The 23,631-nt window shown below is 43.1% G+C and overlaps 6 protein-coding genes across 6 annotated transcripts; 2 read left to right on the top strand and 4 right to left on the bottom strand.

Annotated features, from left to right (window-relative positions):
• Positions 1 to 422: 422 nt before the first annotated feature.
• Positions 423 to 4,907, bottom strand: BDB00DRAFT_835263 (P-loop containing nucleoside triphosphate hydrolase protein). The gene is given in 18 exon segments (XM_053124395.1): positions 423 to 1,611; positions 1,717 to 1,780; positions 1,842 to 1,864; positions 1,962 to 2,039; positions 2,111 to 2,300; positions 2,418 to 2,468; positions 2,575 to 2,654; positions 2,874 to 2,939; positions 3,061 to 3,128; positions 3,227 to 3,308; positions 3,386 to 3,505; positions 3,604 to 3,669; positions 3,804 to 3,810; positions 3,994 to 3,996; positions 4,013 to 4,055; positions 4,130 to 4,152; positions 4,272 to 4,335; positions 4,469 to 4,907. The coding sequence occupies 18 exon segments, from the start codon at positions 4,839 to 4,841 to the stop codon at positions 739 to 741; spliced, it is 2,274 nt and encodes a 757-aa protein (XP_052977219.1). The 5' UTR covers positions 4,842 to 4,907; the 3' UTR covers positions 423 to 738.
• Positions 4,908 to 5,107: 200 nt separating this feature from the next.
• Positions 5,108 to 8,942, bottom strand: BDB00DRAFT_521419 (Lecithin:cholesterol acyltransferase-domain-containing protein). Its single transcript, XM_053117710.1, has 10 exons — positions 8,420 to 8,942; positions 8,188 to 8,318; positions 7,953 to 8,063; positions 7,835 to 7,865; positions 7,404 to 7,606; positions 7,132 to 7,284; positions 6,482 to 7,063; positions 6,135 to 6,376; positions 5,961 to 6,025; positions 5,108 to 5,860 (listed from the first exon to the last, which is right to left on the bottom strand). The coding sequence occupies exons 1-10, from the start codon at positions 8,839 to 8,841 to the stop codon at positions 5,584 to 5,586; spliced, it is 2,217 nt and encodes a 738-aa protein (XP_052977220.1). The 5' UTR covers positions 8,842 to 8,942; the 3' UTR covers positions 5,108 to 5,583.
• A 405-nt stretch (positions 8,943 to 9,347) lies between these two features.
• BDB00DRAFT_874798 (ribosomal protein L5 domain-containing protein) lies at positions 9,348 to 10,366 on the bottom strand (the record flags this gene model as incomplete). The annotated part of the gene is made up of 2 exons (XM_053127262.1): positions 9,348 to 9,666; positions 9,822 to 10,366. 2 exons carry the CDS (start codon positions 10,364 to 10,366, stop codon positions 9,348 to 9,350), a joined length of 864 nt encoding a protein of 287 aa, XP_052977221.1.
• A 181-nt stretch (positions 10,367 to 10,547) lies between these two features.
• BDB00DRAFT_835281 (uncharacterized protein) lies at positions 10,548 to 13,022 on the top strand. Its single transcript, XM_053124396.1, has 3 exons — positions 10,548 to 10,840; positions 10,937 to 11,401; positions 11,521 to 13,022. The coding sequence occupies exon 2, from the start codon at positions 10,955 to 10,957 to the stop codon at positions 11,216 to 11,218; it is 264 nt and encodes an 87-aa protein (XP_052977222.1). The 5' UTR covers positions 10,548 to 10,840; positions 10,937 to 10,954; the 3' UTR covers positions 11,219 to 11,401; positions 11,521 to 13,022.
• A 4,256-nt stretch (positions 13,023 to 17,278) lies between these two features.
• BDB00DRAFT_835303 (uncharacterized protein) lies at positions 17,279 to 20,035 on the top strand. Its single transcript, XM_053124397.1, has 8 exons — positions 17,279 to 17,441; positions 17,576 to 17,809; positions 17,961 to 18,007; positions 18,117 to 18,225; positions 18,316 to 18,665; positions 18,739 to 18,872; positions 18,975 to 19,097; positions 19,198 to 20,035. The coding sequence occupies exons 1-8, from the start codon at positions 17,343 to 17,345 to the stop codon at positions 19,914 to 19,916; spliced, it is 1,815 nt and encodes a 604-aa protein (XP_052977223.1). The 5' UTR covers positions 17,279 to 17,342; the 3' UTR covers positions 19,917 to 20,035.
• A 33-nt stretch (positions 20,036 to 20,068) lies between these two features.
• On the bottom strand, positions 20,069 to 23,613 carry BDB00DRAFT_521560 (timeless protein-domain-containing protein). Its single transcript, XM_053117711.1, has 14 exons — positions 23,244 to 23,613; positions 22,975 to 23,149; positions 22,754 to 22,883; positions 22,489 to 22,665; positions 22,282 to 22,416; positions 22,075 to 22,185; positions 21,900 to 21,993; positions 21,379 to 21,797; positions 21,268 to 21,312; positions 21,084 to 21,208; positions 20,836 to 20,966; positions 20,607 to 20,746; positions 20,394 to 20,537; positions 20,069 to 20,325 (listed from the first exon to the last, which is right to left on the bottom strand). Exons 1-14 carry the CDS (start codon positions 23,554 to 23,556, stop codon positions 20,125 to 20,127), a joined length of 2,340 nt encoding a protein of 779 aa, XP_052977224.1. The 5' UTR covers positions 23,557 to 23,613; the 3' UTR covers positions 20,069 to 20,124.
• Between the last annotated feature and the right edge of the window lie 18 nt (positions 23,614 to 23,631).

Genomic DNA, 23,631 nt, shown 5'->3' on the forward strand with positions numbered 1-23,631 from the left:
GCTCGCTGATGATTGTGCCGCTGCTCTGGTCGTATTATTATTGTTGTAGGTGAGATAATCATTTGACGTGCTGTCGAGTGCACCAAGTGTTTGTGCCTGACCCAAGTACTCCTCTTGTTTTACACATCCTGCATCAAGATCGTGGTTGGAAAGTATGTGGCGCAGCAACCATCAGCTTATGCGTGTACATCGTAATGATATAAAATGTGAAATATCCATACTGTACTTTCAGGGCACGCTGACGAACAAACTTCCCAGTTCTCTTGATTCTGCTACATATAACAAATAAAAAGCAGTAGTTTTTGTATAGCAAAAGGATAGTGTACTACTGTTCCCTTTCCATCCTTATCTTTCCACCATATGACTAATATAGGATACAAATATGAAATTTCGAATCGGTCGGTCGTGTTGCCTGTAGATATCAGATTTTAAGGATGACGCATTTGAACTATGAGGTGGCAGGATTATTGATTGATACTCAATTAGCAGCAACAAGAAGGTAAACAAGATAACGATGGGATTTAATGGTTCCGTCAAAGCGCTTAAATGTGTGGGAAAGGTATGATAGTAAAGCGAAATCAGCAGCTGGGGGCTGGGTATGGTACTGTAATGGGTTAATGTGAAAGGTTAAAAGTATGTACAAAGTGTGTGTGATGGTGGTAGTGATAAGGAAGGGGTATATGCTATTATATTTTTTTTTGATACAAGGATAATCTGGTATTATTATCATCATCATCGTCATGTGCTGATCGAATACGCGTACATGGCTGTTGCAGCAATGACGCTCCATACGCCTCCATACAAGACCGGAATGTTCAATTGATGACGAGCATCCTTAGCATTGTTGTTGCTGCTATGGCCTTCTTGTTGTTGTTGTTGTTGCTGCTTCATCACCATTGCGAGAGCTTCATCCACCAACCGCTCGTCTTTCTCTTGTAGTTCCTGCTGCAACTGCTGTTGCTGTTGCTTGGTAAATGCCAATTCAGCTGTTGTTTGCTCTAACGACCGCGCGTACATTGTGAGCTCCTGCTCTAACTCTTGCACACGAAGCTGATACGCCTGCTGCTGTTGTTCATTCTTGTCCGCATCCTTCTCGTCATCATCGTCATCCTCACTGTCGCTTTGCATTGTTGCCTCTTCTAATTGTTCCTGCAACAAGGCCACCTGCTCTTGAAGTGACTGATTCAAATGCTTCACTTGATCATCGTCGTCTTCTCGAGTCACAATGACTTGCACCAAATCGTCTTGCCTTTCCTTTGATGCAATCAACTCGTTCTCAAGACTTGCCATACGACTCGTCAGCTCCTTGATATGCTCACGGTATTCTTGCACTTGTTGTGCATATTCCTCACGATCCCGGTTGGCCGACGCTAGAGCAGTTTCAAATCGAGCAAGTGATGCTGTATATCTTGCGATTTGGCGCTCTTGTTCTCGAATATGGTCTTTTTGTTCCGAGGCTATTAGCTGTGAGCTTTCGAGTGATTGTTGTAGTTGCACCATTTCTTCGCGTGTTGCTGTTAGTCCTTGCTCGCATTGTGCAAATACTTCTTGCATGGTGCTGTGGCTTAATAAAGAATCGCTCGTGACAACTCGGTCGGCAAGCTTGGATACCTATAGGGTCAAGAGAGAGAGGAGTCATATAAGTGACTGGATGTTTTTTCTATTGTTATCTCGCTCTTTAAGCGCACACACGTGAGTGTCGCGAGGTATACATACAGCTGTAACAGTGGTAGGTGCATTTTTGGAACTTGTCAAAATAAGACTGAGAAGCTGACTTAATCTATCATTTTATCAAATTAGTAATTGTACCACAGAAAGATTGGGGATCTGCATATGTTTACCTTTCTTTGGTTTCGAACTCTTGCTATAAAACAAGCGCACATTAGTAAATTTGTTTGCTGTCCTTCTGAGAGAGCACATAGCGTGCCGCAGTATATACTGCAATACCACGGGAATCTTACCTCAGTTTTCTCCTGCACTCTCGATTGGAGATCAGCAATAGTGGATAGACACTTTTGTAATTCTGAATGCTCATTGATCTATTTCGCAAGCGACAGAATTGTTATTTAAAATTACTGATCCAACCGCTCGCTTTTTCCTTTCTTCTTACCTTTGTCATTTTGGCAGAAGTTCTAATTTGTTTGGCGCGTTGTGCAAATCGCAACGTATTGAGGGATTCATCCTTGGATCGCCATGTCGGATTGATAGTGCAGATGATGGAAATACGTGCATTGCCGGATAATGCGGTTTGAAGAACACGCGTCAAAGTTGAACTTCGATACTGAACGTGGACTTTTTCACTGATGATAGTTGCAATGATGGATCAATAAACAATACGGCTATAGCTCTCTTTTGTATCCCTGTGGCCTCCTGCTATTTTTTTTTTTTTTGCTTTTAAACGCTGCAGAAAAACTTACTTGTGCATTTTTTGCAGTATTTGTGATATCACATTGCCCAACGACAAGAGACTATAAAGGACATAAGAGAACAAAACTTTAGTATCTCTGTGGCGTCCCGAACCCCCCTCTCATTCTTTTTCTAGTGGCGAGTAGTAACAAGACATGTTTCGTTTACCTTTTGTTAATGTAACCGCCTTCTTGGCGTCGCTCAACATCCGAGGTTGCCTTTTCTGAACCAGCCAAATCAATCAAATTCTAAGAATAGTTTCGATGCATAATTTTGCATGTGTGTTTATGAGCTCATATTGCACAATAAGAAGAAAACAAAACTCTGTCGCAGCGATGCAGTATGTGATGCGATGTGATGTATGTAGGCTTTTTTATGTATAATTGTAACAGTAAGGGAGGAAGTGCTGCTTCTTCTACTGTATACACTCGAAAAGAAGAAGAATCACCCACACCAGATTAACTTACCAATTGCGATACACGAACCGAACCTTGATCGGGAACAAACGCAGCCTTATTTCGACTTTCAATCACCTGCAATGCAAGAGACGTTGCTGTTAGTAAACACAGCAGCAAAGACAAAAAGCAGGAGGTTCCCTAAGATAAGCCGCCCTTGCAGCATATCATGAGGGAAAGAAAAAAGAGGGCGCATTACAATTTGCAGGATGGTGTGCGATCGGCTGCTATGCGTATTGTAGTCCGTAGCACTGATATGTCGATTATCTATTGAATGACGCGTGTCACTATTCAACCCCTTCTTGGCTGCTCTTACATATACAAAACACTTGTATACGCGACAACAGAGAAGGGTTTTCACTGACCTTCACCCTTCTTGATAACGTCCAATACTTGTTGTGCAGAGTTTACAATCACTTCACGCAGGTTCTGTACATACACTCCTCTCTGACATACATGGAATGATAACAACACAAAGTGAGTACATGTCGCATCGATAGCAAGCAAAAACTGAGTCAAGTTACCTGTTTATCTTCACGAATCTCTGGCTTGACGTCGTCGTTATCCTCACCAATTAGGTCTCGGATCTTTTCTTTGTAGATTTCAAGGTACGAAACGCGTAACATGAATTCTCGGCCGGGATTCTATTATTGATGCATTACAAAAAGCAAGGTCTTAAAAATCATGCATCCTGCACAACGGCGTATTTTCTTCGTCCTCATTCTTTTAGCACGGAACTTACCTCTTCGATATATGTAAACAACTCATTGATGGATCTAGGAATAACACCAGGCTGTTCTTGTGTACCTGTTGTAGTAGCACATGCATCGCATAAGTCCGTAAGAGGATCAGTTGACCATGTCAAATAACAGGGACCCAACGTGAAGAGAGACATAGACTTACCCATCTACAGATGATATTGTGTAACGCGCCGTCGTCCAACATCATTTTTCATCAGTCCCCCTATCATTTCCACTAGGTATAATCCGTTTTAAACAGAAAGTAATCCTACCATTGTCTAAAAATAACAAGACGAAAATGACGATTAAGTGTTTCATTCTCTGTGGTAATACAAACAATTGCTGATTGTTCAAAGGGGTCGCCGGGGGAGGGGGGAATGAAGGTACCAGGGGTAAGAAAAGACACTTACATAAGTCTTTCCACTTGCAGTTTGACCATATGCAAATACGGTTCCTGGAGGATTTTAAATGAGCATCGTTAATTAACTGACCATGCGCAGAAAGAACTCAGTGTCGAATGAACCATACCATTGTATCCCGCCATCGTCGACCTGTCGTTGACATTGTTGTTGTTTATATGTTGTGTTACATATCAGCCTATTTATGATGGGCAAAAAATGGCTACTACTACTACTGCTACACTGTCACCGTAATAAAAAAAAATTGTTACCTGACAAGATCCCCGATGCCTGTGTCGTACACGAGTTTGTTATCCACCCCGCTGACCACAGCATCTAATTGGAACAAAAGGGGGAACGCACGTCAGTATACCAGACAGAGAAGAAGAAGAAGAAGATGTTGATGACGACAGCACCAAAGCCCACTCTATCCTTCCCTCCTCGTTCGTTTCAAAGAATGAAAGATTACCGTATTGAAACACTGAGCTGTTCTTCCGATTGTTCTGCGGTAGTTGGATCATGCCGGGCTCAGGGCCGACGAGCCAGCAGGGGCGCTCAGCTTTGGTGCGTTCTTCAGAAGAGTGAGGGCGTAGTCGGACCATGACTTGTACGTTTTCTTTGATGGACATGGAACGGGAAGAGCTGGACGGTGATGGAAACAAAGAAGGAGACGACATGGACTCTGGCGAGGATGGTATTAAGGGCGTGGCTGGAGGAGAAACTGGGCCGACTGCGGATGAAGAAGAAGCAGCAGTAGTAGAGGTGGTTGTGAAGGTGGTTGCAGCACTACTGCTCATGGATGAAGTAGGAGTTAAATTAAGTGATCGTGGTCGTATCATCATTTTTGCTGTGTTTGTTGCGTTTTGGTCAGTCGGGAAAAAAAAAAGTAAGGGAAAGGAAGGAAGAGAAGAGAAAAGGATGCAGGCTACAAAAAAATTAAAAAAAGAAAATAGTTTGTGGGACCGGAATCCGCCATCCGAGGCAATAGTCACATGTACACTACTGTGCCGATCCATCTTCTGTGTCTATAAAGGTGAATGTACCGCACGGTGGATGTGTCTGTTTGGATTGTAACTGTGCTGTGCTGTGCGCCATGTCTTGTTGTGGCCTTCTTGCTTCGTCAAGTCAGCTCACTTTTGTATTATTATTACGTATTCTTTATTTACTGAGTATAGCATTACAGTACATGGTATGTTGGTCATTATGTGGGTGGAGGAGAGTTGTCGACGGATGAATACGGAATTTGTCCATCCCTTTACAATGTTACCCTTTTCTTTGCAAAGCCGGCAACATGCTTGCCTCCATATAAATAGTTATGCATAGTCGTAGTGTGATGTGTAGAAGGATGTCGATCCTCTCGAATCTTTTGCAGTAGCCCGTTGTGCGTGTATGCGTGTGTGACAGAACAGACAGCTGTCAAAGCACACCTACTACTTAATCCCCTTTTTCTTCCCTAGTTGAGATCAATGTTGGCGGCGTATCGTTCAATGTCAGAGAATATACGCTGAGTGACATTGTTGCCTTTGCCAGAAACAATCTGCAGGATGTCCGTCTAATACATAACAAACATACAGTGTGCCAGTGTTAATGTTCTCCAGACAGTGTATATTTGAGTCGCATCCTCATCCCACATATGCATTTCATATAACTTACAATCATCTCCCAGTTGCCAAGAATGTCAACGTGGTCGCCTGCTTTTCTGCCACCGCGCACATCCAGCTTGCTCTCGCTCTCCTCATGTTTGTACTCCCTAAGGACCACTGGGATGTGTGCTGGGTTGTAGAGGTCGCCGTGCTTTGTCCATCCACCATTGTTTGGTTCACACATGTATCCTAACGAGAGAACTGGAATCGTACCGTCACTGGACACGTTACCAGGACAAAAGGTCTTTTTATGAATGAAACTGGAGAATGCAGGTCGTCATGTATATTTTAGGGCTTATTGTATGCCTCTGTCCTTACCCGTCCGCAAACCGCACCCCCGTCTCGACGCCATTTATCGGATCATGGGCATCTGGGTTAATGAACTATAATTGCCATCAAAACCCCCCCACCCCATTCCCCAGGAAGAATTAGTTCTCTGTGTATGTGTGTATGTGTTGTGTGAAGCACATTTATTAAAAGTATCTTGTGTACCAGTTCTGGCGGTCGTATCACTTCGTCTATTGTGCTCGATAATGATCCCAGGAACTCTTTGGCTCTTTCTTCATGTTCTTGCTGTGCTTCTTGTTCTCGTTGCTGTGCTTGACACCGTGCGTCCGTCATGTTGCTCTCGTCGCAATACACCTGCTCCCGCTTATCCTGGTTTTTGGCATAGTAATAACTTCGTTCGGTCGGCAGGTTAACACCATACATACAGTAAATCTTCATGCTCGGTGCTAATAGTAGCAAAAAAAGTTGAGTCGTGTGTATCATTTAAGTTTCGTGTACGTTGTGAAAGGAGCTTGCTAAACCATGGATTGAAATACGGTGTGTACACTTACCATTTGGAAGCTGTGTTTCAAGCACATTACTCCACTTTGTTTCATCTCGAGCATTCTTTTTCAGCTGTTTCTTGTCTGTCGATATACCAAAAGAGTAATTGCTGCGCAGCATATCGTGGTACTCCTTGGAACTGTTCTCATGTAATAACTGTATGACCGATTCAGCCGTGTGGTTGCGGATTCTGTCATCCTCAGCGTCCTCTTCTTTAATAGCGTCACTGCTGCTGCTGCTGCTGCTGCTGTTGTTGTTGTTCTCGTTGCTATCACTGGTACTGCTGTCACCACCACCATCACCAACATCGTCATTGATACCATCATCAATGAGTACAGTTGCTGCTGACTCGGCATTCGATTTAGTAAACGAAATCATGTTTCCATAGGAGAGGTGATCGCCCTGAAATCCGAGCACCGGGTCGTCTGGTGCCACGTCGCTTGTTCCCCAAATAAGTTCGCCGCCTTTCGGGAGCATGCTCGATGCGCCAGCCCATGTTCGTAGCAAGCTGGCCCGTTCTCGCCGCGAGAAGAATTTCTCTAACAGATATGCTCCAAAACTGCCTAATGCCATCGTATCACGCGTCTCACCTATCAAGTACAAGAATGCATGCGTGTTACGACACGTTGATCACATGCTGTCTTTGTCATTCGCTCACCTGAAAGCATGGCTGTAAGTGCCTTTGGACATCCTAAATAGGGACCTCCAATGTTCACAAACGTTTCTATATTATCTTCGGTCCACGATGATCCGCCATGACCGTGGTCATCGTCTTCAACCCATTTAAGAAAGTACGGGAATACAATCGAGCCTACAGTTTTATTTATTGAATTAGTTAGCATGATGAAAGTATACACGCATTTGAGAAAACTAGGCCATCCATCCCCTATCAAGTCAGCTGGCGTCCTATCCTGTATGTCTTTTTCTTACCCATTGAATGCGTGATGATAACAGTTTTGCGACCCTCATTACGATTTGCAGTCTCAATAGTTGATTTGAGTTTGGAGAAATATCTGTCGCGAACTTCGAGGTTGGAAAAGGATAGCCGCCAATCGTAGCTAGCCAAGTGCATGTTGTTGCTGTCGTAACCGATGGCAGCAAGATTCTCAATGACTCTTGCCCATACCCAGTATCTAGAAGCGAGTACAGCAGCGTAGAAGGAGATTGAAGGAGTGGATATTTGATCGATATGGAGCGAAACAGGGAGAGTGTGAACAGACAAAAGGGGAGTGTAAATGAGTAGTACATGGTAAAAATGGGGAGTAAAGATTAATTAGCCCGGCGGTTAGAAGCAACAACGACAATAATAACCCGTTTGGTATGCTATCCAACTACTTTGGTATTTCTTTTTGGTACTTTACCCCGTGACGAAATAATCGGCAGCATCAAGACCTAGCCATAAAAATTAAATATATCACACTTGTATCAGCCCTGTTATTGTTGTTGCCAGTATTGCGCCCCTTATTATCATATACACACCTTGAGCAGCCCGTATCTTGATGCCCGGTTCAGGGTCAAGTCCAGTGACCGCATCTAGTTTTAGATGGTCAGTCCAAAGTTCCTTATCCAGAAGAACGGATCGAAACATGGCTACATGATAGATATACACGATGAATTAAGAACGAAGATAAACAAGATCAGTAACGCGAACTAAGAGCTGGTAAAAATGATTCTTGGACATTGATAAATCGTAGTGATAGAACAGATACTGTACTGGTTGTGCCCCACATTCGTTTTCTAAAATACTTTTGACTTTTTTCCGAGACGCCCCAACTTTCGAGACCTGAAGAGATAATCCCGGGTATAAGGACAACGGGGTGATGTGGCTTTAAACCAAGCTCGTCTCTATAACATACACAAAAAATTCCCAAGAAAGGGGGGGAAACAATAAGTTTCTTTCCACATTAAAAAATTCTCAGCAATTAAAAAGCGCGGGGATCTTTTACTTGACAGATAACGCAGGCATAAATGGTATATCACTTGACGGTGATGGTTTGAAGAATCCGGTCACGTTGCCAAACAGTTCATCCACCACGTCTGTGCCAGGCATGATACCCGTTAGGTCAATATCTGCCAGCTGCAAGGCAAGATAGGTCTGCAGTTCATTAAAATGGTTTTGCGCCGTTGGCGTGGTTGACGCTGCACCAATCGCTGCCAAGGCACCGACAGAAACACCAATGATGAAATGAAATCGCTTGCGTTTCCAAAATGGTCGATCGTCGGTCCTGTACAGACCGCTGTCTGCCAAGATATCCTCAGGCGTTTCGGAATCTCTGGTATTCCGTGATGCAGCGCCTACCGATTGTCTCGGATCAAGTGGACGATCGTTCTTTTTGTTGTTGGAAGAAGTGTGAGTCCGTCGTCTCATGGCTGGTGTATATGTATATATATATCTTTTTTCTTTATTGTTTCTTCTTAAGCTGGGAGCGATGATAAGAAAGAGGCGTGCTTTGGGTGTTGGAGCTTGGGTAAAAACGAAATAGATAGGAAAAGGGAAAAAAAGAACGAGAGAGAAGTTTCAAAGATGTCTTTGCCATTTTTAGATCTCCCCTTTGGTATAATTCGACGTAATGGTGACCCAATCTGGCGAGACCAAGAAGGTACCTGAAACAGTAACCCGCCTCCTCCAGATTGATGAGCAATCCGAACCGATCCGCTTTCTAAATAGTATAAAAAGATACTTTTCTTTGTATATTAGGAAGGCGCAAAAAAAAACACATTTACAATGAAAGATAGAGGGAGCATGAGAAAAAGAGTGACAAGAGCGATAGAGAATTTTGATCTATAGGGTGTGTGAATATGTTGTGAGGATGTCGTGTGAGTGTTATGTTGTCAGTACAGACGAAACGAGGTTGATTGATAAGTTCCAATAGATCAGTTCTTGGTCTTGAACGGCACAGAGAAGCCGGAAAGAAGCAACCGACCGTCGGTATTGGTGTATGCAGTTGTGTTGAAAATGACATCGAAGCCGGTCATCTTGGGATAGACGTCGAAGGAGCCTTCGATTTCGGGGAAGAGCGCCAATGCCGAGGCGGGGAAGCCAAGGGCAATGTTACCATTACCGTCACCAGCAGTCAGCTGAAGTCCAGGCCATTCTTTTAAACGTGGCAGCACGATTTCCACCAACTTGTCCATAAACTGATACATTTCCTCACCGCGTAACGTCACCTTGACACCAATCGGCATGCCCTCACTAACATTGTCATCATCAACAAAATTATCAATAAGCACGTCAGGTTTTTCATCCTCCTCACCCCATCCACGCTCAACAACAAATATCCGCTATTACTGCCATGTTACAACCTGTTTACACGCGCCAGTATTCCACATAAAAAAAGATATAATTACCGTAATTTCCAGTTGGCGACCGAAGTGCGAGCATACACAACTTCAGGACGTACCGACGTGATACTCTGGAAGGCCATAAATGCAGACAGCAAATTATGCTTGCTGTGAATGGCGTCCTTGACCATGGCGTGCAATGTGATTTTATCGAGACCAGGAATCGTGCTGGCGCTCTTGGGAGGCTGAATAGGTTTGACGGGTTTGCCACCTTTTCGTGTACGTACAGCATCGGGTGTCACGGTCGTGTTTTCTTCCGTTGATGCTACTGCTTCCGAATCAGCGTTGGTTGCGGCCAGCGCACGGTCGATTTGTACTTGAACGTCGGGATACTTGTACGTCGAGGGCGCTGCACGAGCGTGATCGTATGTCAAGATCATGAGGTCTTCAGAAAGCGTGCTGTCATAATATTCTTTCAAACGCAACAATCCGTGAGACGAAGAAGCAGCGCATTGCGTGGTCGAGAAAAGTGCTCGTCGTGGTGCTGTTGCTGTTGTTGACGAAATAGTACGCGCAGCTCTTTGAGCAGCACTCCGTAGAGCAAAAGCCATGGCGAAGTTATAATGTGAGTGTGTCTTACAAATGTTGACAGGGCTCGCTTTCCTTGCCCGCCACCTCTTTTTTGTTGTTTTTGAAATTTCGTGACGGCGACTTTAACTGTCTTGGTCGGCCCAGCAAAGCAATTCAACCTCGATTTTTAAAAAAAAAAGTCAGCTCAAGCCTCTTTCATCACTCCGCATGACATGAGTTTCGAGGATTTATAACGAGCTTGGTAGTTTTTCGTTTTCTGCTCTATGCCATGCACACCTTACCAGGTGAAGCACGTTTGGGTGACTTGATTGTTTTTTATGGATCTTTTACTCTTAACAGCTGCATAATAAAGCCAGCTATATAGCGAAAAAGATTGTGCCATATCATACATTTTGCCCTGGTAAATGGCTACACAGCTTCATCAGTTGAAACGATGCTACTGCGGTAAAGAGTGTAATGTTGAGTAGCACACGCATTGCGTAAATTGTGGCAAAGTAAGCTATTACAACCATATAATAGAGACAAGGCTCGTTCGGGAATGATATAAGATACTACCTTTCCCTTTCTTTTGTAAACTGCTACTACTTCAGCGTAGAACATCAAAAGATATGACGATGAAATCAACCCGCAGCGGATGCCAACACGAAATCAGCGTATCCACAGAAGACAAGGAGACAGGTGGTGGGAGCAACAGCAATACCAGTAGTAGCAGCAATGGAAAAGAGAGAATGACAACGGCAGCAAGGAACATCCGCTTGATCAATATCTTGTCCTCTGATATTTGGTTGTTAATCCTTCATTATCTCTCAAGTCGCGAACTTTTACGTTGCGCTATCACCTGTACAACTTGGTGTGAACTTCTTCTCCAGTAGCCACATTTCTGGAAAACTTGGACACTGAACTGAAGCTGAGCGTAAAACATCACCAACATGTCGCACGTATCCTTCGACACCAGGAAACTGTCCATTTAATTGATGTGCCGGCCGTGCCACTGTTCGCGCGAGAATACTGGAGTTTACTCGTTGATATGCGACAACATGACACGTCTATAATTGGTAAGCGTCTCTATTTACACAAACACACACGTTAATAGACGATGGATTCTTTGTCAAATAAAACATTAAGTACAATTGAACCTGTTCTGGACATTATATGTGTGTGTGTGTGTGTGCAGAATTCGACGAGATGGAATTTGGTGATTCAAGTGGCCTGGAACCAGTGCTCAAGGCAGCAAATACAAACTTGGAGAAGCTGATTGTCAAAACTGCGATAACGTCCCCGTATATAACCTTTTGATGGACGATTGGCTCGAACCGTGCACAAATCTAAAGCAGCCAAGTCTCCCACGCAGTTGGCCGTGGCCAGAAAGCAGCAAGAATCAAACATCGACAATACCACCTAGATTAGCACAGGAAAAAAAATGTGCGATCATTTCAGCTCTTGTCGCTGCTCCATTTACATGTCTCGGTCAGTCCAGAGCTAGCTTACCTGGTGCCGTATATGTTACGCCGTTGCCCTAATTTGGAATCCCTTGCGCTCGATCCCGAAGATACGGTTGACGACCACGGCAAAATCTTAAACGTTGCTCTTGAATCCTGTCCTAACCTACAATGGGTTGCCTTGGCCCCATGTTGTGCATCGGCTCGAACACCATTTTTTAATGAAGCTCTGGACAACGAAGACTACTCAGAAGATGGCTTGTACGGATTGTTTTTCTGTGGCAAATACCTCCTTCTCAAGGATCCAAATGACATTTATCCGCTGCTGAAAAAAGAGCCACGCAACGCTTCGTGTTCTACATATGGTTTACGAGGGTTCAGCAATGTTCTGGCATACCTTGCACTATCTTGGACAGCTCGGCGTGCCAAAGTTGAAGGAACTGTCGCTCAATACGTTGGATGGCGCCGGTTTTCATACAAGTCGTTGCAATACCACATTTAACTATTGCAACAACAACTCATAAGATGGCAATAATGCTGGTGACGGCAAAAACACTTTGTCGTTCAAACAAGTAATTACACAGCTTATCAAACGAGCACCAGCGCTTCAAAACGTTCATCTTGACTGTGCAGGAGGCAATTTACCACCAGAGCTCAGAGTCACTGAAGCAATCTTTACCGAGTTAGGGAGGCGACAGCATCAATCCAAGCTTAAACGTCTTTTTGCCACCCATTGTTGCGAGCTGGGTTCTCTTGGCAGAATCTGTCGTACACCCAGTACTCGTCTAGAGCAACTTTCATGCGATTGTGGCGCTTTGAACGGCAAAGATCTTCGTCATTTGTTGAAAAAGGCACAGGCGCTTTGGGCTCTCGAGACACTTCATATGTCTCCAAGTCAGCTATACGATCCAGATTATGATCGCTTACGGAGAACGGTTCGTCTACGATGCTTTTCCGACAATGAAGAGACGCGTGATTGCGACTGTAGGGAGCAAAGATTTTTTTCTCCCCAAGACAGAGGATTCATAAAAGAAATACTTGCTATGCGGAAATAGCAGCTACAAAATGGATTACTTAAATTGGCAAATACTGTACCGTCTGCATGTACATCCCTAGTTCTCACCGTTACTGTGTAGCTTGAGTTTATCATATCTGTCACTGATTTATACAAAAAAATTGTTTATCGGGATGTCTATTTAGTTATGTCAGAGTTAGAGCCAGTCAAATCTTGTACGCACACCAGTGAGAGTATCATACATTGACGTATATGCACGATCGATCAACTTCTTTTCATTGCATCATCTGCACGTTTTTACATCGCCATCGTCGTCCACAGTTGTGGTTTCTATAATTTTGTATAAATCCACGACCAACAACAATTAGACAAGTCTTGTTTGTATATATTTATATATATTTTACAAGTGAATCACACACAGACACACACACAAAAAGCGCATCGATGCTATACATGAAAGGCGATCCTTGTTTTTGTTGGCGCAGCAGAGTTGATGCGTTTTTCTCCCTGAACTAAATCAGCACTATACTCCGTACAACATCAAACCAAAGTGAAAATCTGGTATATAGTGTACACGAACCAACAAGAATATCGATCAAAAGGGGTGATTTGATAATTCGCGTCAATTAGATGATGACAAAACTACAGGGGAACTGTAGAAGCAGCAGTCCAAGAATCAAATGACTTGTAAAACTATACAAGAACAACAACAATAATGCATGAATCCGGTAACCCGTAAACCTGAAACGCGGACCAGCATTAGCTTCGGATGGCGATCAAGCTTGAGCTGCACTGGTCTGCTTGTTGTTGGAAAAGGGAGCGCACAAAAGGGACTCGCCTATTGTTAGGCTCATTGTCCAGCTGCTCACATACACTGGATTATCCGAGTAGTGAGTGCTTCCATGACTGAGAACATAGTGTTTAGCCAGCTACTGTGGCAAGTATCCGTGTGCGTTATTTTGATCTTATAGGTGGCGTAATAACGTGGTTCCCCATATTAACAGTAGTATCAGATAGTTGACTGGAGAAAATTCTCTGTTTCCATTTATCTGGTGGTGACTCTCAAAAGCCTGAAAATGTAGCTCATCGCTACGCAACTCATCAGCCAGCAGCAGTGCATACAGCATCCTCAGCACACAATGATCGTTATTCAGACTTATAAAGCACGAACAAGTGGGCGTCTTTATCAAAGCTACTGATCCAGCACGCACCCATGCATGGTAAATCTTGCGAACGGGTCTCCAGCAAAAGGTTGTGAGTAGTAAAAGTAAGGCAAGTCAAAAGGCTATTGTAACAGACTCACAGTCAATCAGACGCTGTGTTACTTCCTCAGTGTATGTGCGGATGATGTAGGATACATGCGAAAAACAAGGATGGTCGGCTCGTACATACCCTCCGAGCAAACTCAATTATTTACGCGAACACAGAAAGTGAAGAAAAGGAGTGTCAAAGTGTGATAAAGCGCGTTGTGATCGTGTTACTGTTGTCTGTCATTGTTCCCCGCTTTGTTTAGCACGGAGCTGTGGGTGGGCAAAAAAATAAGGAACTTGTCAAGCACACGAAAAAAAGGCAAAGCAAAAAAAATAAATAAAGCGGCAAAACGTTTATGAGAAGAGTGCGAAAAGAAAAAGATTGTTTTATTTTGTTTATCATTTTCTTATTTGTGTGTAATAATGTGTGTAATAAATAATAGTAATAAATAATCTGTTCGTTCCTCACCCTCCACTGACCCGCACTGGTACATTGCAGTCATCTCTTCATGGCGGACCACTGAGCCCATCCAATCATCAGAAGACTCTGAACAATCGCCAGCACTGGCACGGAACTGATCATAGCACAGACAGTGACCCCTGCGCATACAGCCCAACGCCTTTCCAAAACGAACTAAAGTGAAGAAAAAAAAAGAAGTAAAAGAAAAGCGAAACTGCTCGCTTTATATAGACGTTTTTTGACTGTCACGCTCGGGACTTCAAAAAGTTCCACCAAGTTCCATGGATTTTCATTGGCTTTTGCTTAAAGGTATGAATTTTAGCATATGGCTCAAAGGGACTATCACAAAAGGAAAGGAAAGGGGGTGTGCTTGGTGGTCATCTAAACAAATGTGCTGCGGCGGTAGTGGTACGTGTCTCTCACCATGCGGAGCTGTACCCTCCGATGGTATCGGCGCTTGTTTGTGAATGGGGCCGTGCACGGCACCGTGTCAAGCGAAAACAAAGACACGAATGCGAATGAGCAAGTACATTCACGGAAGAAATGCTTTTCTGTGAGCAGTAAATGCCAGAATTAGGCGTGACTGACAAGGTAGACAATTCACCATCAGTGAGTATTGAGAACACCATCCACCCAGCAGCCAGTTTACAGTCCTTCAGCCAACAAGGCAAACAGCGTGTGTATATAGCGTACTTCACAGACAAATCCACAGTACTTTAATATTATCTTTTGACTGTGTGTGTGGTACGTAATGTTATGTGTGTGCGGAAAAAGATGCCCCCATCGCTGCACTTTATAATAAAGACCCGTTATCTTCTATGTTCAACCGTGCTCGTCAACTGTTGCTTTACCATTGTCGCTATCCGCCAACAGTTCTCTCCCTCCATCCTCCATCCCAGTTGATGCTACTGCTAAAGTTCTATCCTCCATCCCAAGCATGTGCTGCTGCAGATAAGTTGGCCCGCTCATAAATACTGTAAGTATCCGCTGCCGCTAGTAAATTCGACTCATCCTTCATTGTTTTACATTGCTGCCAATAAAGTAAATCGGTTCGTTGTTTTTGTGCGGTTCTACGTTCTTTTAAAGCAGCGTTCAAGATCCATTGGGACGATCAGAAAAATAACACTACAAACGATGACTTGCTACAACTTTTGACACTTTTGCGCGTAATTTCGTTGCTCCATTGATCACCTTGTTCACTCGCCATCCCTTTGTGCATTTCGCGTGCAAAGTCGATTGGCCAAATCGTTGCGTCACAGTGCGCTTTCACTCTACAAAGTTTTCGTTTCAGGGGAAAGCTGTTGGAACGTTCAAGGTTTGATACACGCGTAACTTCGTCACTATCCAAAAAAGGAAGATCTGCGTTGCTAGACTACCTTTGCTTCCTTGATGATTTGCGTACGTTATGCTTGAGCCTTCGTTATGTGATAATAAAAAAGAAAAGAGAGACACAGCGAATTTACCCCTACTGTTGCCTGTTTTCACAGCAAAATTCACATTGTGTCTCTGATCGTCTCTTTGCACACTTCTTGCCGTTTCCAAATTAATGATGTTATAAAAAAGCCCGAGAGAAAAGTCCTACTCTTTTGCAGTTGCTTTTTATATACGTTAAGAGCACCATTTACTGTGCATTACGTCCCACTTGGCTTAACATGTAGTCCCTTTTGGTATAAATTACGACCCACCTAACTTCTACTGTGTTTTACTTGGCTTTTATGTACGCGTCCAATGATACCAATGCGTTGAGCAAGCCTTGCTTGTGCTGCTTGAAACTGCTGTTCTTGTAATGTTCGGGCGTTGTCGCTTGAATAGTCGAGAACCCTCGCTTATATATACTAAGCATGTGGCTGTAGCTACAGCGCATTGAATGGAGCTCGCTCACGCGTACGTAGCTCGCTGCCATTGTGGACGCCAGCTCGACCACTTTTTTACGCGCCTTGTAAACCCCTTTCAATTTTTTTAGCCAGTTGATGAGCTGTTGAAGCGAAATTGAGTAAGTTAAGTTCATCTGAAATCAGATTATTTAGACTGGTTGTATGCTCCTGACTGCGCCCTGATAATTCGCGCATTCGCTCGCGCAGTAATCCGCGAGCCATCATAAAGTTGGAATTTTCGTAATCTTTAAAAAATCCAAAGACCTCTGCAAACAGGCCGACAATTCATATCGGTGTGACGCGAGAAAAAGAGTGTTTGTTAACCTTTATGTCGTCCTATGAAACTTACATTCGCTGCAGAATCGCACAGCAGACTGTTTTATACAGGGCTCTGTTATGTAAGTGGGAAGTTAAGAGCTGACTTGTTAATTAGTCCAAACCATCAATTCTGGTGATTATGCATATTATGTACGTGCCCTATTATACATTTGAACGTGTCAAAAGTCTATACACAGAGTTAGCAAGCAGCCCCTTTAGATCACAAGCGATGATCTGGAGTGCTGCTATGGTGGAGTAACCAATGGCAAAAAGTGACAGGTGCATCCTTTTTCTATGATCAGGGGCATCGTAAACCAGATCAAATTATCTGTCGTCGCCTGCTTTATACATACTTGTATCATGTAGCTACCACCTGAATATAAAGCGATTACTTGTTCAGCAACCATCTCATTACAGCTGCATAATGGTGAATAGCGTGGTGACTGAAGCAAAGGACCTAAACGATGTGTATATGCACGCACATAGTAACAAAGTCGTACAGTTTACACTTCATTATTGTTATTCCACAGAAAGAAGGTTTTCTGCTTCCGAAAAAGCCGGTTGGACAAGGTGGCACGAGCCTCTTTCTTTTATTTTCTCTTTCACTCCTTCCTCCCTACTTTTCTCTTTTATTACGTTCATGACGAAGCCCAATACAAGGATTCCTTCCTCCGCATCAATGCGTTCCTCAGAGAACGCAGACATTGCCAGTCGGAAACGGCAATCTAGAAAGGACGAGGCAAGTGCATAAGATCGTGCTACTTTTTTCTTTTGTTCTCTTTGTTTCTATTGTTACATATTTTTATCACTGGTGTTATTGTTCTGACATAATAATTTTTTCGTACGACTTTTTCTCTGAACGCTATATAACAGGCAATCCGTAAAAAACTAGAAAATGAATTGTCTAGAAAGAAATCAGGATCGAGTCGATTGCGACATAATCGTAGCAAACAAGTTGCAGGCACCGTGTCTGCTTTGAAACCTATGCAAGCATTGACCGTATCCGAGCGGATGTTGGTGATTGAAGCTGCTCAGCTTATGGCCGCAAAACGAAGCGACTGTGTGTTGGTAGTGGACGAAGAGGATCATTTAAGTGGTATCTTTACGGTACGTTAGGGGATTTTTTTCCTATAATTGCGTATTCGTGGGTGGAGCTGCTTGTCGCATTCCTCCTTCCCCTGAGATATGGCGATCAGGCGCAGTATTTTCGTTGCAAGGAGCTGACACACACGGGAAAAAATTCATATGTTTCTTTCAGGCAAAGGACTTGGCATACCGTGTCGTTGCGGAATCACTCGATGCTCGGTAATGTGATATATATATATATACAACGATATCTATCTCGAAAACGTGAATGGGTCACATTGGATTTGCTAACAAAAACCACGTGCTGCAACGATTCGGTTTACTATAGAGCGACGAGTGTTGCGCAGATCATGACAAAAGGACCGATGTGTGTCACCTCTGATACTTCAGCAACAGATGCCTTGAATCTCATGGTTGCTCGTGGATTCCGCCATTTGGTACGTGATATTCTTACTTAAAGAAACATCCACGTTATGCAAGATATGCGGGAGGCTAAAAATAACGAAATTATGTATCTGTCTTTGCAGCCTGTATGCAACGAGGAAGGCGATATCTTTGGCTTACTGGATATAACAAAGTGCTTATACGAAGCACTTGACAAGATGGAACGTGCTTATGGATCATCCCGCAAATTGTATGATGCGTTGGAGGGCATGGAACGTGAGTGGAACAGCAGCCCGGTGCAGCTTGTTCAGTACATGGAGACGCTGCGCGATCGCATGTCCTGCCCTGATTTAAACACGGTCTTGGATGGCAGCAAACCTGCTGAAGTCAGCGTCAAAAAGAGCGTTCGAGAGGTTACGCGCATGATGAAAGACTTCCATACGACTGCTGTGCTCGTTGTTGATAAGCATGGCCTTTCTGGTATCATTACAACGTAAGTATCATTCGATACAGTTACCATACACTCTTCTTTCAAATTTAATTGATGAACCGATGCATTCCGACAGTAAGGATGTGGTACTTCGTGTCGTTGCTCAAGGATTAAACCCAGATACATGTTCGGTTGTCCGTGTGATGACACCTCATCCCGATACGGCAACTCCACACACCACCATATTAGAGGCCTTGCGACGAATGCACGGTAAATATAGTGATATTGAGAGCAAATTCAGGAACACAATCATGGATGTAATGTACGTGGTGCATGCATGTTTATTTACCAATCTGTTTGCACTTGTTGTAGATGGTCATTATCTAAACCTGCCCGTTCTGGAAGACGGCGCTATTCTGGGAATAGTGGATGTCTTAAAATTAACCTATGCTACATTAGAGCAAATTCACAGTATACAAGGAAATGATGGCGAGGGTATGTCGTCTCGCTGCTATTTGTTTTCGACGATTTTTCCTGTGTTATTCTCGCTCCTCCTTTGATACTAACTTTTATGCCACTTGGCAAACATCAACAGGACCAATGTGGTCTCGATTCTGGGATAGTTTTGGTGACGGTGATAATGAATCACAAACCTCTGATCCAGCTATGTCATCACAGCCTACCACTGTAAACTCGCACTTGAGAAATGTGGCTGCTACGACCATTTCTCCAGAGCCACCGAGGTCGCCGTTCCCTGAAATCACACCCAATGAATCAGCAAGCATGGTTGCACACAGCGAAAACCGTCGTAATTCGTCACACCATGACGATGCGCGCTCAAGCATGTCAGCATCACGTGTTACCAGCAGCAAAGACCTTTTTGCATTCAAGTTCACAGCTGCCAGCGGGAAGACACATCGCTTCATGTCACCCAATAACAGCTTTTCCGAGCTCGACAGGATTGTTCACGAGAAACTAACCGGGGAGTACGACGGCGCAATTCATATCTATTACGTTGATGACGATAAGGATGAAGTGCTTGTTACCTCGGATACGGATGTGATTGGCGCAGTGCAACTGGCTGAACGCATGGGGTGGAATCGTGTGTTGCTCAAGATTGGTCTGGAAGTGGCAGAAAACAAACGAAGATCCATGCAGCAGCAACCCAAGGATAATCACAGCCGTCATGACCGCAATCCTCGAAAATCGTTGCTTCGTCAAGATATGATGCTTCCTGCAGCCATTACGTTCCTTGGCGCTGTCATCATTGGCGTCGTCGCATTTTCTAAAACCAGCTCCAATAATCGCTACTAAGTTCCAATAGATTAGTATGACTCTGACTCCCTTTTAACGATACTACCATTATTTATCCCAAACAAAACCTTCTTTCACAAATATATACATCGCATACATAAAATAATATTTTTTTAAAAACATTTTTATCATTAGTCCTCAATAACATAATGCTGGTAGTGAAGTAATGGTGGTGTTGTTTTTCAAAGTATCTACAGGTTTTATTTATTTACGATTGAATTCGTGAACCCTTCCTGGTTTTCGGGTTGGCGAATAAGATTTCTACAAAGAGCAGAGGGTACTCTTCAGCCTTTTTAAAGAATCGTCGAGTACAGTAACGTATAAAGTGTACTAATTCAGACATAGCACTAGTTTTCGGTAAGGATGGGTAAGTACCGACAATCCGGTTGAAAAGCTCCAGAACGTTAATCTAAATATACGTTTTAATTAGTGCACAAGAGAATTATTTCACTCGACTAACACCTATCTGATTATTACCTTGAAAAATACATGTTCGACTTCTCGTTTGACCATGATACGATGGAATAAGCTTGTGATACAATGCAGGGTTTCCGGTGACAGCATTTCAAATCGTTCCAGAAGAACACAGTATACTCGAACAACATCAGACGTAAAGTATTTCTTAAAAGTTTGGCGCCAGTTAACTTTAACAGGTTTTTCCGTTGAGGAAGTGTCAAAAGCATTTCTTACCTTTTCAAATGACTGGAACTTGAAAATATGCTCTCTGTATGCCAACTCTTGCTCTCGTTCATCCTCCTCATCGTCGCTGTCTCCACTACCATACGCTGCAGCATTTGATTCTGCTGCGCGTCCTTCAACACCGGATCCCTCTAGAAAAAAAAAGGATTTTGTTAGTTAGAAGGGCACTGTAGATTCACTGCATACCAGAGATGCTACCACAAGAAAAGGGGCTGCTCACCTTGTCCATCTGAAGATATTTTTGCCTTGGTATTTTTCTTCTTACGAACAAACATCACTTGATTCTTTTGGGAATATTGCTCGAGTAATTTCAACATCACATGCGTCAGCTTGACCGTACTCTCGAGATACCTAAGTGATAGCGTCTAGCGTAAGTTTCACTGATATTCATTCGTCTTAAGGTACATCTGGTACGTAGCGACGGTAGTCAAGGAACATATAACTAACCCATAAGATTGACTTTTATACTTGCGGATCAGATCGATAAAGAGGTCTAATGTGGCGTGCTCGTGATATATGTTGCTTTGGATATACTCGGCGACTTCCCGGAACTCTTCTTGTGGTGCCTTTGACATGGCATTCACTGTCACAAGCTTCAACTCTGAATCAGCCATCGATAAAATTCTTTTCACTTCTACAACGAAACACCTACCAACTGTCTGAAATTATCCGCAGCAACTTGAACGTGTAACCATAACTACAAAGAGCATTAGTTTCAGTGTCAAAATATACCCAAGCAAACCATAGATTTATCGGGCCTTACTTTTTGATCCATTGCCGTTCGCATCCACCGTAAGCAGACCATAAACGCTCGTAAATCCATAGCACTTGCCACTTGATCATAATCAACTCCATTCTGTTCTTCTTCTGTCTGTTGTTGCTGTTGTTGTTGTTGTTGTTGTTGACTTCCTTCTGCTATGTCAGCGAATGAACCAACCAAACCACCGGGCCCGCCGGAATCAGTTGTCATCCGTCGTGGTAAGAGTAATTCACCATTGTTGAATACGCCATCCTTCTCTTTCTGTTTTTGTCGTTCTTCTTCTGCTTTTCTGTTTGCAGCATCCTTTTCGAAACTAAAATATTCCAAGAACCATCTCATAGTGTGGAAAAAGTGCACATGATCCTTGACGAGAAATTTCGGATCTTCTCGCTCAATATCCTTGATCAATGACAGATAAAATTCTAATTAGAAAAAATCAAAGTTTTTAAATCAATTTGTTTCTTTTTTATGTGGGGAAACTTTCTAAAACGAGAATATTCAGAATGGAACTTTCTTATATTTACCATTAAACACAGCATCAATAAATGTCTGTGCCATATCTTTTAAATTCTTCAATGCGATGCTGCTGATATATGTCTTGCGCACATTGATTTCGTCCTACATAGAAAATAATGGAATGCATGAATTAACAATGCCCGATTTGATGCTAATTTGCTCGTTTACTTCCTATTAACTTACCATTTCCTTTCGCTTTTGTCCCCTTCGATCTTCCTTTTTATTTACATTGAGAAGTGAACTAAGATCGGCATATGCAGCATCAGGTTTGTGCGACACCAAAGTGTTTCCATCCTGAAATGACATTATGTGTCCGTCATGATTAATGGGTTCCTTCTCTCCTTAGTTCTGCACTCGACTACCAATAAATATCATTCTTCACTAACATACCCAGCCTTTGATGGCAAAACTGCCTCCAAATCGATTGTGTCTCGTAGGTTGATTTTGTGTTTTAATCCGCTTGACTCGATTTTCTTCTCGAAGCAAATTTGCCAGTTTGTCTGAAAGCATATTGGTATTGTCATTCTATCAAAAGCATAGTTAGCATTCCCGTTTGTGTCTTTTGTGTTATAAAGCATATCCAGAAGCGAATTTTACCTCCTCATCAAAGCTACCGGTAAATACATCCTTGGGGCTCACATTCCGTAATAGATTGTACATGATTTCCAGTACAATGACATTCCATTCTGCAGCGTCCGGCTCACCACTATTGGACGCAATAGCCAGTAGCAGATCCATGATCCCTGTCTCGTGAAACCGTAATACTGTTTTTTGCTGCATTTTCCAAGTCACAGTCGATAGATTAGAAACACCTTTTATACATAGTACCTCTCTTCTTTATATTATTAATTTCGATGCGCACCTGCATATAAGCCAATCGCAGAGTTTCTTCTGTTGAATCCTGTGAAGCATTCAAGTCGGGAATAGATGTGATATTGCGGAAAAAGTAAAGGACAAGGCGGATCACTGTTTGATCATGAATCGAACGTTCGCTGTATTACACAGTGCATAAGCATAGTTAGTTTTCATTTTTATCATCCAAAAATCCTCATTGTCAATGGTAAAGAAGGAGAGTTATCTTACCGGTAAGGGATGCTTAGAGGACCTGTTACTAGGCCTGTGATTGCTTCGAAAACACGTGGCGCTAAAAGAGCAAGTTTGTAACGACGATATCGGTCCACTAAGTTTGGGTCGTAATTCTCAAGATCTTCTTCGTCATCGTATTGTATGGGCCATGTCATGGGAACGAGTAATTCAACTAGGTTGGGTATCACATTTCGTTGAATATTGGCAAGACTTATTTTTGGCGCCTTTCTCTTTCGTTCTTTTCGATATTGTTACGTTTTATTTACCACAAGCAAGAATAAAACGCTCAGCCAGATCGGACGAATCACGCGCATGGAGCAAGATAATGGGTATAAGATCGGTTTCGATCAAATTAAATTCGGCAATGGCAGGCAGAAACGTTTTATAAGGTGTTTGGCTTTCGGCACGAATAGCACGCTTCAAATCCTTCAAACAGCCAAGGGCTTCATCGCCTAGCATGTACACCTTTTGGAATTCGCCAGGACTAACTTCTTTATCTTCAAATCCACCCAAAGCAGCACAAGTTGCTAAGATATAATTGCGATTGGTTTGTTTAATGTCGTTGACTTCGTCGTCCATGGTGGATGTCGCAAAGTAAAAAAGTACGGTAAAAATGGGAGAGTGAAGGCAGGAACCACACTATGACTGACTGAC

The sequence above is a fragment of the Zychaea mexicana genome (assembly GCF_025766255.1).
Source record: "Zychaea mexicana strain RSA 1403 chromosome Unknown BDB00scaffold_64, whole genome shotgun sequence".
Taxonomy (NCBI): Eukaryota; Fungi; Mucoromycota; class Mucoromycetes; order Mucorales; family Lichtheimiaceae; genus Zychaea; species Zychaea mexicana.